The sequence below is a fragment of the Paramisgurnus dabryanus genome, chromosome 7 (assembly GCF_030506205.2).
Source record: "Paramisgurnus dabryanus chromosome 7, PD_genome_1.1, whole genome shotgun sequence".
NCBI lineage: Eukaryota > Metazoa > Chordata > Actinopteri > Cypriniformes > Cobitidae > Paramisgurnus > Paramisgurnus dabryanus.
In genome coordinates, this window is record NC_133343.1 from 7,910,369 (window position 1) to 7,926,559 (window position 16,191).

The 16,191-nt window shown below is 36.8% G+C and overlaps 1 protein-coding gene across 1 annotated transcript; it reads right to left on the bottom strand.

Moving 5' to 3' along the window:
- Positions 1–8,659: 8,659 nt before the first annotated feature.
- Positions 8,660–11,714, bottom strand: ccr7 (chemokine (C-C motif) receptor 7). The gene is made up of 3 exons (XM_065240343.2): positions 11,518–11,714; positions 11,370–11,410; positions 8,660–10,137 (listed from the first exon to the last, which is right to left on the bottom strand). The coding sequence occupies exons 1-3, from the start codon at positions 11,531–11,533 to the stop codon at positions 9,082–9,084; spliced, it is 1,113 nt and encodes a 370-aa protein (XP_065096415.1). The 5' UTR covers positions 11,534–11,714; the 3' UTR covers positions 8,660–9,081.
- Between the last annotated feature and the right edge of the window lie 4,477 nt (positions 11,715–16,191).

Sequence of the window (16,191 nt, forward strand, 5' to 3'; positions counted from 1 at the left end):
TCTCTGTTTTCCTAACAATACTGAAAAGGATGAGTATTTAGAGTCTACAGTACTGCTTGCTCAATCTCCAGCAAAGATAAAAACATCCTAAGAAAAAGGACTCATTCACATAGTATTCCTCTTTTTACAACCGCGACACATTTTACACAGACAACACAGCATCTGGAGGACGTATATGATCCTCACCAGTGTTATTTATTGTTTTTTCCTGTGTGTGTCTAATGATAATAAAAAAATTATAATTGATCAATTATACTTTGAAGGATAAAGCAAAACTACTATATTTACTATAAAGCTATCTAAACCAATAGCAGCTTCATAAGACTTAAGGTGGTTATCAAAGGGACTAACAAACAAATATAATGCATATGGGTTGACCTGTGAAAACATAATGTCCTGTTTTCATTTGTCAGTTACCAGTTAGGCTTTAGAAACATGATAAAGTTAAAGTGTATTTAAAAATATAGTTTGAAGAAATTTGTGAAAGTGGTCATGAATTTCAAGGGTTGAATGATTATAGTTAACTGTTTAAAAATATGTAGTTGTAGCCTACTAATGCTTTTATAAAATGCTCAAAATATATTTTAGATTACATCCTGTGATATCCAAGCCTTCTTTGTTTCTGTGTTTTCAAAGCTCCACACCAGTAGGTGGTGGTAAAGAAAACAGTGTAGGTACGCGTTAACACGTGATTTACGTGTTAACACGCACTTACGCGTTAACACGTAGTGCGTGTTAACACGTGATTTACGCGTTAACACGTAGTGCGTGTTAACACGTATTTTTAACACGTTTTTGCCCTGTTGGCCTTCCATACATTTCGACGAATCTCCTATTTCTCTGAAATACCATCTATGGAGCCGAGGCAGACAGTATATAATATATATAGTCACAGTCAGTGTGTGTAGTGCATAAAAAGGTTGAAGGGCAAGTGTGTGATTGCAGTGAAAGAGATAAATGAACACAATAAAGACAATAATAATGAACAAATATAATAATAATAATAAATAGTATAAGATTATCACAGAAATTATTTAAAGCCTCATCTATTGCCACAAGGCTTTCCGACTTTCACAGATAAATAATATGACATTGACGTGACGTCATAAGATTTTGACCTGACTGCGTGACTGCAGTTTCATTACATACGAAGGCCATTTCTCAATCGGATGTCTGCAGCCTCTGGAGGTCGCATATGCAGGCCTGCATACGTCATCAAACCTGGTTTATTTAATTTAACTGAGCGTTACATTCGCAAGTCATACGTATATAACAACAATGTACTACTAAATAAGAATAATAGTCAACTTTATAATTGTTTATATTCTGAAATAAGACAGTCTTGATGACGTATGCAGCCTACTAATGCGATCTCCAGAGGCTGCAACCTTCCGATTGTGAAAGTAGCCATTTTCACTATTCCTGTTGGCGCGAAAACGGAGGTGTTCCGAGGACTTGATTTTCCGGTTTTCTGGTGTTCCCCTTCAACAACAGAGACTAACAGGTGACTAAGTTAGAGATTACGATAAGATTCTATACATGCGTCCGACTGTCAGAATGACAAATGTTAGGTCTTTTACTTAAAAGAGACTGTTGCATAGTTGTGTGTACACAGAACACAGCTGTTCTTGTTTAAATAACAGTAAGCTTATGCATTCATGCTTGAAAAAAAAAATGCTAAAAAAAATAATCAGCTTATCTTGACACACATTGCTGGAAAAAAATCAATTGCCCAAAATACTTTGCACATACAATTTAAATAAAACATCTGATGTACTATGAAGTATTTTTAATATACAAACCTTTTTGCTTAATATACTGCTGCGCTTGTTGCCAGGACAAGAAACCAAGTCCAGACTCCTCTTTTTAGGTGAATACATAAATTTTACAGTACATTCAGAAAGTCTTTACACCCCTTCACTTTTTTCAGTTTTATGTTGCAGCCTTACAGTCGTTTATTCATATGTTTCTTATTAACCTACACACAACACCCCATAATGACTAGTGAAAACAGAATTTTTACAAATGTTAGAAAAAGGAAAAACATCATATTTGCATAAGAATTCATTCCTTTTAAAACAACAAGCTGCATCCCAATTCGTATACTTATAACATGTCCTAATAGTATGTGCTTTTGTGTTGGGAAAGTACATACTGTTGATGTATGCAGATCAACACTGGGACATAGGTGACGTATAGTTTATTAAATTTGTTACTTCTTTGAAGTGCAACTAAACTCTTTCACAGTGAGTTGTGGGTAATGTCAGTCATTTGAGTGTCCCTTAATCTACACTTTTTGCCTAAAACGGTAGAAGAATGGCACAAATCCCAATCCCAAACCAGGTGTGTAAAGCTTGCTGCAATTATACCCCAAAACACTCTCAAACAGAGGTTTTTATGTCATTTGGTGAAGTCATCCAGTATTTCTCATATTGCAAGTTACATCGCAGAAAAACGAAATATCACAATTTCAGTCCCCCAGCAATATCGTGCAGGCCTAGTCGCAATACTTATACTGATGGGATATGTCAGATGGTTTTTTTATTTTTTATTAATTTAGTATTAATACATTTTCAGACATTTCTACAATTCTGTTTTCACTTTCTCATTATGGGGTACTGAGTGTAGATATTAAGAAAAAACCCTGAATGTAAACGATTGTAGTATTAGGCTGCAAGATCATTTTAATAAATTTAAGTGGAAGGGTGAAGGTGTCTGAATACTTTCTTAATGCATTGTACACCAGCATATCGTATTGTAGGGTAACCCTACTACTGTTGGCCAGAAAAGAGTACACAGATTTCTTGGGCCAGCTTAGTGTAATACCATTCTATTAATAACACAACATCTTAAATCTAGGAAGTGATATGTGAAACATTGTGTGTGAAGTGAGACAAAGTAAACAATAGTATTTCTGTGCATATTTTTGAACATGGCCTTATTTATTAATTATAAACACTGTTCATCCATACTTCCTTGGGAACTATACACCTTTTAGATCAAACTAAATTCTAACACGTTTTAAAAGATATATCATGATTTTAAATTGCCAGTTTTCCCCATAAAGGTTTAGAGGTGACTGTGTTTGCCTAGTGTGTTTGTCACGCTTCCTTCATCTCCACTCCATACGGCTTCCTTTTCTTCTGAAATATTTGCTGTGTTTGCAGACTAACAGCGACATCTGCTGCACGTGCACAGAAAAGCACTGTGTTTGTGCATTTGCTTTTCTGTATTAAAATATCTTTTCGCAAGGGTGCTCCCCAGTGGCTAAAAAAGTAAATGCCTTAAGAGAAGAGTTAATCCAAAAATGAAAATTCTCTATTCAGCCTCATGTCATTTAAAACCTAAGAATTTCTGTTGTCTGAAAAAACTAAAGAAAATGTTACTTTAATGTAAATGACTGACATCCTCAAACATAATTTACAAGGTTCCCATGGCTCCATGAAATCCTTGAAAGTTTGTGAATCTGGGGGAAAAAAATTAAAGGCCCTGGGAAGTTTTTGAAAATATACATGCATATATACAGGTCATTGAAAGTGCTTGAATTAAAGTTTTCTGAAAAAAATAATATTATTCCCTGTGTAGTGTAGGATAATATCATAAAAATTCTAGACTTTTTAAGCACACATGCTTAACTGTTCACTTTAAATGCTTATATCTTCTGTAAGCAAACGTTGATTCATACCAAAATGCTTTTTTGCATAGTTGTGTTTCACACATGAAAACATCTCGGGTTACGTATGTAACTGTTGTTCCATGAGAAGGGAACGAGACGCTGCGTCTCCCTTGCCATAATTCCTGCGTCCCTATAACGCAGTCTTTGTCAATATTTCAGATAGCGATATACTTCCTGGCTCCTGGGTCACCCTGTCTTTGTTGTTAAGCCTCACCATTGGTTGAATTTGATATACACACCCCTGGAGGCGTCCCCAAAGTGTCACCGCAGTGATGCAGCGTGAGTTCCCTTAAAAGGGAACTGTAACAATGTATCTTAAAAGGTAACATGATGTAATCTTGCTCTCACTTGAAATGTGTCCCCACATTTAGTCCTTGAATTTGAGGGTATTGGACCTGGAAAGTCCTTGAAAGGTCCTTGAATTTGAAGTTAACTAGGTGTGGGAACCCTGAATTTACTTTCATTAAATGGATTAAATGGAAAACACACACTGCTACTTAAGATACTGAGTTTATTAATACATTTCCAACATTTACAAAAAACTAGTTTACACAATTTTGATGCTTTATAGACCAGGGTCACTTGTAGTGATAACCTATAGTACATCCTCGTCTGTCCAAACAAATTTTCTCGAAGCTTGGGGCATTTAAATTTTTATATTTATCGCTTCGTAGAAGAATACATATGTGCATAGGTGCATAACAGCACCCATACTGGCCTGGCATGGACAGGATAATACAGTGTTTTTAGTTGTTTTCATGAAACGTGTAAATGGGAATCAGTTTGACAAAACTGTGGCGTGTACGTGAAATTAATTAAAAATATATATAATATATATATATACCTGTACGTCATTAGCGGCAGTTTCTATGTGCCGCTACACTCTTAGAAGGAATGTGTTAAAAACAACACATTAGAATCCACCCATCTCTGTGTTATTATTAAAACAAAACATTTTGTGTTACATTTACCACAACTTGTGTTATATTTTAACACAAAATCAACACAAAATGACACATAATGTGTTAAAAGCTTAACGCACAAAGATGTGTAAATCCTTTCTAAAAGTGTATACGCAAGTAGTCTGCCATATTGGAACGGTTCAAGGTGGTATGTTAATCAGTGTTGCCAAGTCTGCGGTGATCACTTTAAAACTGGTAATGTGGATTGCTTTTCATGCGTGATAAATGTTGAACGATTTTATTTATCAACTATCAATAAAATAAAGTGTTGGTATTTAGGCTATGGTCATTCGGCTAGATTTAATTGGCCATTGGGTTTTGTTGCACAATTCTGACAACCCTGCAACGGCGGTCCGTGAACACTCCAGAGCAAGAGGACTGTGTGTTCGCAACCATGTTTGATCAAATGTTGTAGACCCAAACATTATAATTGTTAAACTAACAATACACCAAGACTAAAGTGTGTGCTAAGACAACTTTAAAAGTTCCTATAGTTTAAAAACCTGTAATATTAAGTTAATACATATTAAAAACCATCATATTCTCACCTATAAAAGATTAGCCAATTTTTGGGAAGAATATAAACCTAAATCTCTGCAGGTTTTGTGAACCAGAAGCTGCACAATATCGTGGCATCATGGAAAAAGTCGATGTCTGCAACTGGACCGTTCCAAAATGGTGCACGCGTCTACATATGTGGAGGGGTTGAATGACTGTACAGTATACATATTTAAAGTTGGAGACTTACCGCAACCACAACTATATGTTATAGCACCTACTATGACGTCTGGCCACAGACAAAACCTGCCCTCTTCACTACAGAAGCTCAGAGAGACGTGTGATAATATTTGTGTTTGCTTGGATTCTCATGATCACAACTTAATTTACTGGTGATCTCGAGATAACAAAAAGTTGTTTTCTCATTATCCTGACATTATTTTAAATCTCACGATTTAATTTCCTCTCAATGATATTAAGTGAATTTTGAAGTGGACTGCAGATATGATTTGGGGTCTTCATTGTCACGTGTAGCAAATAATTGCCCATGATAAACTAACTAAATAAATAAAGTTGGAGATCAATGTTTTGAATTTTGAGACCATCTCTGAAGTTATAATGTACATGTTTCTGTCTTGAATAGCATTTAGCAGTTTATTTTAATAAGAATCAAAAATCTTAAAAGTGTGCATTATAGCTGACATCTACATGAACACTGTAGAGCTGGTTTTAACGTTGTTTAGTGTATAAATGTTGTTTAAAGTTAAAACGTGTATATTAAGGTGTAACTTTAGAGATGGTGCCTAAATTTAAATCTATTTTAGCTTGAGCGAATCCCTGATCCAAGTAAAATCGAATCTATGCTAATTTTGCTAAATATGCTTTTGCTGTCTACAAACAAAACAACACGTTCTATCGAGTTAACTTAAATGAGCAGTGAAAGGATTAAATTTAACTTTAACTTTTGTTTTAAATATATGATTGTACTTGAACAAACATCCTGTAAGTTTTAGAACAGAAAACATCTTTGTTACTGAAATAGCAACTGTTATTGACACCAAGCCCGGAAAGCGACAGGTTCTGGAACGTACCTAGTTATGACCTAGTAGTCGATTTTTTTAAACATAGAATGTTTAAGCATAAAATAAATATACTATGAATCTTTGACTGTGAACACCAGATGTTGCGTCTGACTTTTTCAACCTCCATCCGTTTTTGATGAACAGCGTTTTTTTTTTCATTCACATGTGTAAAATGTGTTTATTTATTTGTGAAGAAAACAGATAAACAGAAAGTGTGCATTATTTTATATGTTTAACATCACATGAAGCAGATGAATGAATGTTTTTTTTTCTCGCAGTGACAGCTAAGGCGATAAACACGCAACCTTTGTGTTGAAATGGCAAATATGAACAAATCAAATCACAAAATACTATTGCGATTAAAATATTTAGAAACGTATAAAAATCTGAATTGAACTAAACATGACACTGTATCTGAAACTATCTTGTGTAATTAACGCCTGAATGCAGACTCTATTAGATTCTGTGTCTTTACCTCAGACAGACAACGTCTTGTTGCAGTTTTACTTTTGGTCTGGGGACAGAAAATTTTCAGTTAACGTGACCTCTGACATGCATGCAAGCACACACACGCACGCATGCACGCACGCATCACACACGCACGCACGCACGCACACACACACACACACACACACACACACACACACACACACACACACACACACACACACACACACACACACACACACACACACACACACACACACACACACACACACACACACAGTAATAGGACTTTCACACGGGGTGAAAAGCGGTAACGCTTGACAGAAGGCTTGTCTGAAGCGTGGCCAACACCCAATCACAGGGGCCGCAACACATGCTCCGGTCTTCGCTAAACATAATTGGCTGGCTCTGCCTAGGTTATTTGCATAAGGTGATCTGATTGGCTGACGCACACATTGCTGTGAGCAACGACACTGACGCGGGACCAACGGATCCAATTCAGTTCGGCAATGGATGACGTCACCCATTAAAAGTGAATAGGAAGCGTTAACGCTCATGTTGCGTTTACACCAGCCACAGTAGAGGCGGCAAGCCGGGTGAATGTTAAGTCAATGCAAAGACGGAATTAGGCATCCTGCAGCGTGGTACATGCGGTAAGCGCGGCGCAGAATGCGCGGCACGGATGCCGCATTCTGCGCGAATTGAGTGTTGCCGGCGGAAACGCGCGAGTAGAAAAATCTTTTTGCGCCGTGTTAACCAAGCCCCTCCCATGACGCGAATTTCCACGTGAATTTCTTGAATGACTAGAATTTCACAAGCGGCTTTCACGCGTGAATGAAGCGAGTGAACTCAAATGTTCAAGCGTCCAACTATGCGCAAATAGCGCGTTTTTGCCGCCTCTACCGCGGCTGGTGTTACATAGCATTACGCTTCTCAACATTTCAACATTACTTTTCAAGCGGCAACGTGTGCGTCAGGCAACAGATCGCCTTATGCAAATAACCTAGGCAGAGCCAGCCAATTACATTTATGGAAGACCGAAACATGTGTAGGGGCCACTGTGATTGGCTTTTGGTCATGCTTCAGACAAGCCTTCTGTCAAGCGTCAACGCTTACGCCACAAGTGAATGTTTAGTATTGCTATGGTAAAGCCAGAACCGGGTGTATTTAGGCTTGTATTTTGACATAACGCATGATCCACAGAAGTTTACAATGACGCACTGAACACATATTTTGAAATGACGAACCACACACATGACAGGCTACATACATGTTGTGACTAGTTTCGCATTGTGCGCTCTCGAAAAAGAAGTCACCGGCCACCACTGCCCATACGCATTTATGTGTATCATGTCTTGTGAACAGAACATGTTACAGCTTGAACATATATGGGTTAATCCCTTCGGCTGCCATTTTTCCACATCTGAAGTTTTTAAACAATTCCCTACATGTAATGACCGAGGAGTTGTGCTAGTTTACTACTAAAACTGTTATGCAATTATAGCAGTGGGCATTTACTTCCAAATCTTTAATGCGGCCCACCCATCAAAACCAGCCTCAAAACCAGTGTACACAAATAGCTTATTACTTATTGCTTTTTATGTTTTTGATTGTAAAAACCACGGCAAGGTCATAAGTAGACCGTATAAATCAATAAAACGCCCAAATTACCTGACCTTTAAGCTTTAATCACAAGAATACATTTATGGTTATCTCGAGGTCATGAGAAATTAAGTTGTGATCACAAGGAAACAAACAAGCAAAAATAATAATAGTACACACCCTCTCTTGGCTTTTGTACTTCACACTATAACCTGGGTGACAAACCAAAAAAATGTGTAGGATTAAGAAAATGTATTTAAAAAAAGAGCCAAAGGAAAGTGGAATCTATATGTTTTAACTGTTAACGTGTGTTTTAATGTGGAATATATAGCTGAGGTCTTTATGATTCTGTAAAATTCAGTAGAAAATTCAGTCATTTATTTAAGAAATTGATATTTATTAAATTTAACAACATTACAGTAAATCAACAAGGAAAATGTAAATAAAAAAGTATAAAAAATGTGTTGATTGATTTGTTTCTAATGGGCCATATGTCGTTGTGGTAAATGAAATAAATGATGCATAATCTTATGTAATTGAAACCATATGTACATGTATGTATAACAGCAAACTATCCAAATTTTAACTTTTTCTTAAAAAGAAGTCAAAAACAAGTCAAAGGCTCTTTGTTACAAAGCAGGAACTTTTTACTGTACAAAAAATACTGGCAGCACTGCATAGCATAAATAAAAAAATCACCATACAGCCTCACTCAGTATTATCTTTAGAGAGCTAAAGAAGCAATTTAGCACTAAATACATGAAGTACATTGAGTAAATAGCAAAATGTGGGAATCTGAGTGAAAAAACATCATTCAGGGGGAGAATGATGTAGTTTCGGTTTCCAGGCCAGCAGAGGATCTTCGTCTTCCACAGCGGGTGTACATGAGATGGCTCTTTTTGAGACACCCCAGGTCCTTTAATAGCTTCAGGAGATCATTGCGAAACTTGACCCCAATGAAGGCATACAGGAATGGGTTCAGACAGCAGCGCAGGAAAGCCACAGCCCTTGTCACATCCATAGCATAAAGGCGACTGTTATGTTTTTGGCAGTCCGTTGTTTCCTGGGTAGTCACCCCCATGACCACGTTGTAGGGTAGTTGAGTCAACACAAAGACAGCCACGACAGCAATGATGACCTTGAAGGCTTTGTTCCTCTCAAAGTTCCTGGCTTGGATGAGAGTCTTGATGATGCAGCTGTAACAGAACATCATAACGACCGCTGGAACTATAAACCCCAGAACCATCTGACTTACTAGCATTTTACTGTGGTAGTCTTCATAGTCTTTCCCATTTGCAACACAAGTTTCATTGATGTTGACTTCAGAGAACACCATGTCAGGTATCGAAAAGATCACCGCCATGACCCAAGTAATCAGAGAAGACACCTGACCGTAGTAGACCGCAGTGGTGCGGCAACGATGAGCAAAGACGGCCTTTGTTATGGAGAAATACCGATCGACGCTGATAAAGGTGAGAAGAAACATGCCACTGAAGAAGCTGACCTTGTAGATTGTAAACATGGTCTTGCATGGATACTGACCCAGATGCCACTTGCTCATGAAACTAGCTGCCCAAAAGGGGAGAGAAATCGCAAACAGTAGGTCAGCAATGGCCAGATTAAACAAGTAGACGTCTGTCATTGTTTTCAGCCTTTTGAAGTAAAGGTAGGTCAGGAGGACCAGAAAGTTTCCCAAGAGAGCCAGGAGGCAAATGATGGTGTACATGATGGGTAAAAACAAGGCACGGAAAGTTCGGTTGGAGTCCTTTGTGCACATGAATTCGAGCCCGCTGTAATCCATCTCTGTGGACATCTCATAATTTGTTGAATTTTCCTCATAGTACGGGATGGTTGAGTTGGACCAACTTGTCTGTAATAAAGGTAAGACATGAGGGTTGCAAGAAATGAGTCACCAAAAAAGTTTCCTTTTCTTATATTGAGTGCTGAAATTTGTTTTTAACAACCTAGCATTGGGTCCGAAAGGGATTAACACAACCCACTGGGTTGTAATTAAACCTACACTTTGAAAAAGGTACAAAAAGGTACAAAAGTTGTGACTGGGATGGAACCTTTCCAAAAAGAGCACTTTTGTACCTCAATGGTACACATTAGGGTACAACGTAGTTACAAATCTGTATGAAATTGGTACATATTATAGGAACAGTCCCAGTGAAAGCTTTTGTACCTTTTTTGTGAGAGTCCATGCCCAGTTGTTCCAACCCAAAATGCTATTTTTGAACCCAGTGTTGGGTCAAATGTAAACATCTCGGGGTAATTTAACCCAACATCTGGGTTCGTCCCCTGTTGGGTTAAACCCCTAAGACCCGGGTTTTGGTTTGTCTTTTTTTCAGATTTCTACCAGCTATTTTGGGGTTAGGAAGAACCAATAAATATAATAACCAAATTGTTTTCTAAGAACACGAAGCAGTGTATTTGTCCATGTTTGTGTACAACAGGTTCCAGTTACAAAGAATTAAGTATTATGGTGCAAACATAAAAAACCTAAAAGTTAACTCAACTCAAACCATTTAAGTAAAACGGTTGCATTAGCTTTACAACACATACATTTGAGTACTTTGAACTTAAACAAATTGAGTCATATGCAGTTATGCACTTATATTTAAGTTCACACTACTTAAATATAGGTGCATAATTGCAGATGACTCAAGTTAACAGCACTTATATTTATGTGTTTTAAAACTTAAATGGTCTAATGCATCCGGTTTACTTAAATGGTTATGAGGTTAAAAAAAGTAACCCAGCATTTTTTACAGTGTAACTTTTGTTTGAATCCATCCACAGTACATTGCCTGAATTTTATATTGTAATAGTAAATCCATTTCTTTAATACAAATTCTCAATCTTTGTTTTCCCATTAAATAATCAGGTCTTAATTAGAGATTCAATTAAACTTGTAACTCAACTAGTATAGCAAGATGCGAGCTATGCCACATTGAAGGGTTTGATTCCCAAGAGATATGCAAGCTGATAAAATCTGTACCTAGAAAGCACTGCAAGTCGCACGGGCGAAAGCATCTGCCAAACGCATAAATTGTGAAACACGTGTTGTGTAGCTTGTTCTGCTATATGCCAAAAAATTACCTTTATGTGGCACGACCAAATCAGCAAAGCAGGACAAAAAACTGTCAGAGAGTAAAAACCAAATTTAATTCATAAATGTAAATGAAAACGACTAATACATAAAACAGTTTATCTTCTTTAAAAAAATCATGCAAACCTATTTGCTTACCAGTAAATGCATTCATGACTGCAGTTTTGTTTCTCTTTGAACGTTTCCCCAGGACCGCTTTCTGCACAGTGAACACGAGATCTCGGTGATGTAGTGCTTTTAACTTTGAAGCCAAGACCAGAGGAAAGGGTTTTCACCACAGCCTCTGTCGTGTTGAAAAACAAGATCTTTACTCACCTTTGCACAACCGTAAAATGATTCCTCATAACAGGTATCCACTGCAAATATTTTTATTCACTGTCGCCAACTAAAGACTAGTTTATCGGTCTTTTTAATATTCCACGAGTGTGTACAATATAATCTGTTTTAAACATGATGGGTGTTCAAGATACATAAGAATAAGTCAGCAGTAGCAGATCTGAGTTATTTTGAAAAGATGACGAGTCATTTAATGGACATTTTTATTCAATGAGGCACTGATGGAATATAGTACTGTGCCACGTGGTTAAACTGTGGTTCGCCTCGGCAAACTTAAAGCAGTGTGACCTATCTACATGTGGTAGGTATGTGGATAACATACAGGTAACAGTTATCTACTAAGCACAATTTATTTGTTGATGAGAATAATGTTTGTAAAGAATGAGATGATCACACACTTACTTTGTGTCACATGAAAACCACATTCAGATCACAAAACAACAGGATGAACATTTGCTCTTTTAAAGCTCCATGTCCCCAACCACCGACACTCCCCTCACCCAGTTTCATCTTTGCACAGGTACACGCACTGCTGCACGTGTGCATTTGCGGCTTGGTGTGTAGATTACTGCCAGGAAAAGAGGCTCAGGCAGGAAGAAGTGCTTTCGGCCACAACTCAGGTGATTTGCGTGGTAAAGGAACTGCGGCTCAGAGAAAGCGTGAATAAACCTCAGTTTGTATTATCACCTGTGTATTTTGATATGTTAAGGTGAAATGTTGTAGAGAGTGCACACAAGTTCATAGTATCAAATTTCATAACAAACAGTGCTAAATAGCACCAATGTTCACTGGTTCGTAATCATAGGGGAACAATTTACTGCCATATAGCATTTATGTAGTACCTATGTAGTACACTTTAATGTTTCAAATCATTAAACAAATTTAAATATGAATGAAAGAGAACACAAGTAAACACAAGAAGCAGTTTTTAAAGGAATGTTTTTATTATAAAGGGAAATCAAAATTCAAACCCACATGGCCCTGTATGAAACAGTTCTTGCCCTCCTCTCCAGTTAAAACATAACTGTGGTTTGTCACATCTGAGTTCAGTTTCTCTAGCCACATCCATGCCTGATTACTGCCACACCTGTTTACAATCAAGAAATCACCTAAATCCTACCTGACAAAGTGAAGTAGACCAAAAGATCCTCAAAATCTACGCATCATGTTGAGATCCAAAGAAATTCAGGAACAAATGAGAAAGAAAGTAATTGAGATCTATCAGTCTGGAAAAGGTTATAAAGCATTTCTACCCTTGTGTGGGTTACACTTGCTTTATGCATTATTAATAACATTTGCAGAACAACCAATTCTTTCAATTTCAGTAGTCTTGACTTCATAAACAGTTCAGAAGTGTTGTCTTTTGGAGTCACTCTATGAATAATTCTTATGGCTTTTTTGTAGAATAATTAGATGCATTAAATTTGTGACATATGAGTTACCCCACACCCCCAAACAATACATAAAATATGGTAAAATTAGTGAACAATACAAAGTTCGCATTGTAGTTTAACATATACTTGATTTTGCTCAATACAAAAATGTTTTTACAAACTTTCTTTTTTACATAGGAGATATGTGGCTTCCATTTTAATTTCTCATCTATGAGAACCCCCAAAAACCTAAATTCCAGTGGGGAACCTTCAGGGCCTTCTACGCCTTCAGAGAAGGCCTTAAAAATGTAATAAAAAGATTTTTTATAAATAAATAATAAATAATATAGTATTCAATAAAAATATGTTTTTACATTTTTTAATTTCTATTTAATTCTATTTAATACAATACATTTCTGCGGTGAGAGTGGTTGAGGAAAAGTTCTGTTTAAACACAAATTGATTTTTTCTGAACATTTATTATTTGTAAACAACATAAACTTTGTTCTACTTAAATGTAACCATTTCTGAAGTAGGACCATTTCTCTTTGAATTTTGGTAAGTAGTATTTTTAAATTTCTTTTTTAAAACTAAAAACATTTGTGTCATCTGTAAAAAAATAATTGATGTATACATAAAAAGTATTGGCCCTAATACAAAACCTTGTGGGACTCCACATAGATTTTTTTTTACATTTTGATACATGTCCTGCATAATGAACACACTGTTCCCTGTTTTCTAAATTACTAGTCAACCATTTTAATACTATACCCCTGATTCCATGTGCATGTAACTTAGATTTTAAAATACCATGGTCAGTGGCCTCAAAGGCCTCTTTAACATCAATAAAGACACAGACAGTAAAATTTTTATTTTCCAATTCTGTTGTAATGTCCTCTGTAATTTTCATCAAAGCTAAGGCTGTTGAATGGTTGTTCTGAAAACCATACTGACTATCGGATAACAATGATTGGTTCTCATGGAAACAATCTAAAATTTTAACAAAAATGTTCTCCAGTATTTTGGAAAATTGACAAAGCAAACATATAGGCATGTAGTTAGGGAGACTATACCTCTTACCGCATTTCAGAAAAATTAATTAACACCGCATTTCAGAAAAATAACATTATACCAACAGTAAATTATGGTGGTGGTAGTGTGATGGTCTGGAGCTGTTTTGCTGCTTCAGGACTTGGAAGACTTGTTGTTATAAATGGAACCATTAAATCTAGCTGTCTACCAAAAAATCCTGAAGGATAATGTCCGGCAAACTGTTCGTGATTTCTAGCTGAAACTTGGGTTTTGCAGTAGGACAATGATCCAAAACACACCAGCAAGTCCACCTCTGAATGGCTGAATTAAAACAAAATAAAAACTTTGGAGTGGCGTAGTCAAAGGCCAAAAGATGCTGTGATATAAAAAAGGCGGTTCATGCTCAAAATCCCTCCAGTGTGGCTGAATTAAAACAATTCTCCAAAGATGAGTGGAGCAAAATTCCTCCACAGTGCTGTAACAGACTTACTGCAAGTCATACTTGTCAACATTTGGATTTGAAAATAAGGGAAATATTCTAAACCCTAACACCACAACCCCCCCCCCCCTTCTGTTTTCACTACGCAAGGGAATGGATGGGTGCCTTAATGCTTAACTCAGAAGGTGTATGTGTATAAGTCACTTGCAAGAGAGCCATACAAACAATGATACAAGATATACACTGCAAAAAGGACTTTCTTACTTAGATATACCTAAAATTTTTTATTTAAATCAAGATGCATTTTCTTGATAAGCAAAATGACCTAAGAAAAGAAGTCTAGCTTTTAGACAAAAATATTAAATTTAAGTGAATTTGTGCTTAATACAGGCACAAAAAACTGCAAATAGGGTACGAAAAAAAATCTTGAAATAAGTTTCCTTTTCCTCAAAGGCAAGGTGCACGATTTTTGAGAAAAGCTTTGGAAAAGGGAGTCAGGCCAATTACCAAAACACACTTGTAGCCAATTAGCAGTACGACGCACGTCTACTAACCAACATTGTTGTCTGGGTTGCGTATGTGTGGGGCGGGTCTATCAAAAGAAAGTCCAGATTCTATTGGGGTAGGGGCATGTTTGTTTAGGTGATTTCACATGTCAACATTGGGTTTTCAGAGATCGTGCACCCCGCCTTAAAACACTGAATTCAAGAAAAATTAATGTAACATTTTCATACCCCATTGGCAGATTTTCTTGCTTTGATTAATCACAAATTCACTTAACTTTGATATTTTTGTCAAAACAGTAAACTTATTGTCTTAGGTCATTTTGCTCATCAAGAAAATGCATCCTAGAATTTTTGATATTTGTACTGAAAACAATACAAAAATACTAAGTAACAAAGTATTTTTTCAGTGTATACCTTGTATCATTATTTGTATGGCTCTCTTGCATCTGCAAATGACTTGTTATACACATAGGTTGCAGATGCTGAATTGCTTAACACCTTCTGAGTTAAGTGTAAAGGCACAAACAGCAGTGTTTACCTACATGCAAAGTTACAAAAACGCCACACGCATCAGTCCGCACATCCAAATGTGCGAAATTGTGTAAGTTGGCAGGCGGACGTGTGCGCTATAATGTGCGTGGCTGTAGCTTTGTGCACAGCTCGTCATCCTCCAGCCATCCTGGGGAAGCTTTTCTTCTTCTTGTTTTATTGGCGGGTGTCAACAACTGGGGAAGAAGAATGGTCAAATACGGAAGAATCCCGGGAAAAATGGGACGGTTGACAGATATGTTGCAAGTTATCACAAACGCTTGATTGCAATTGTTCCTGCTAAGGGTGGCCCAACCAGTTATTAGGTTTAGGGGGAAAGCACTATTTCACACAGGGCCATGTTTGTTTTTCCTTCATACTAAAAACCTTCATAAAAAAACTGCATGTTGTCTTTACTTGTGTTGTCTTTGATTAATATTTAAATTTGTTTCAAGAACTGAAACATTAAAGTGTGACAAAAAAATCTCAAAGGGTGGCAACACTTTTTCACACCACTCTATATAGTAGGTGCTATATAGCACTTAAAATAGTTCCCCTATGATTACGAGCTTTTAGTGCTTTTTAGCACCATTTTTTT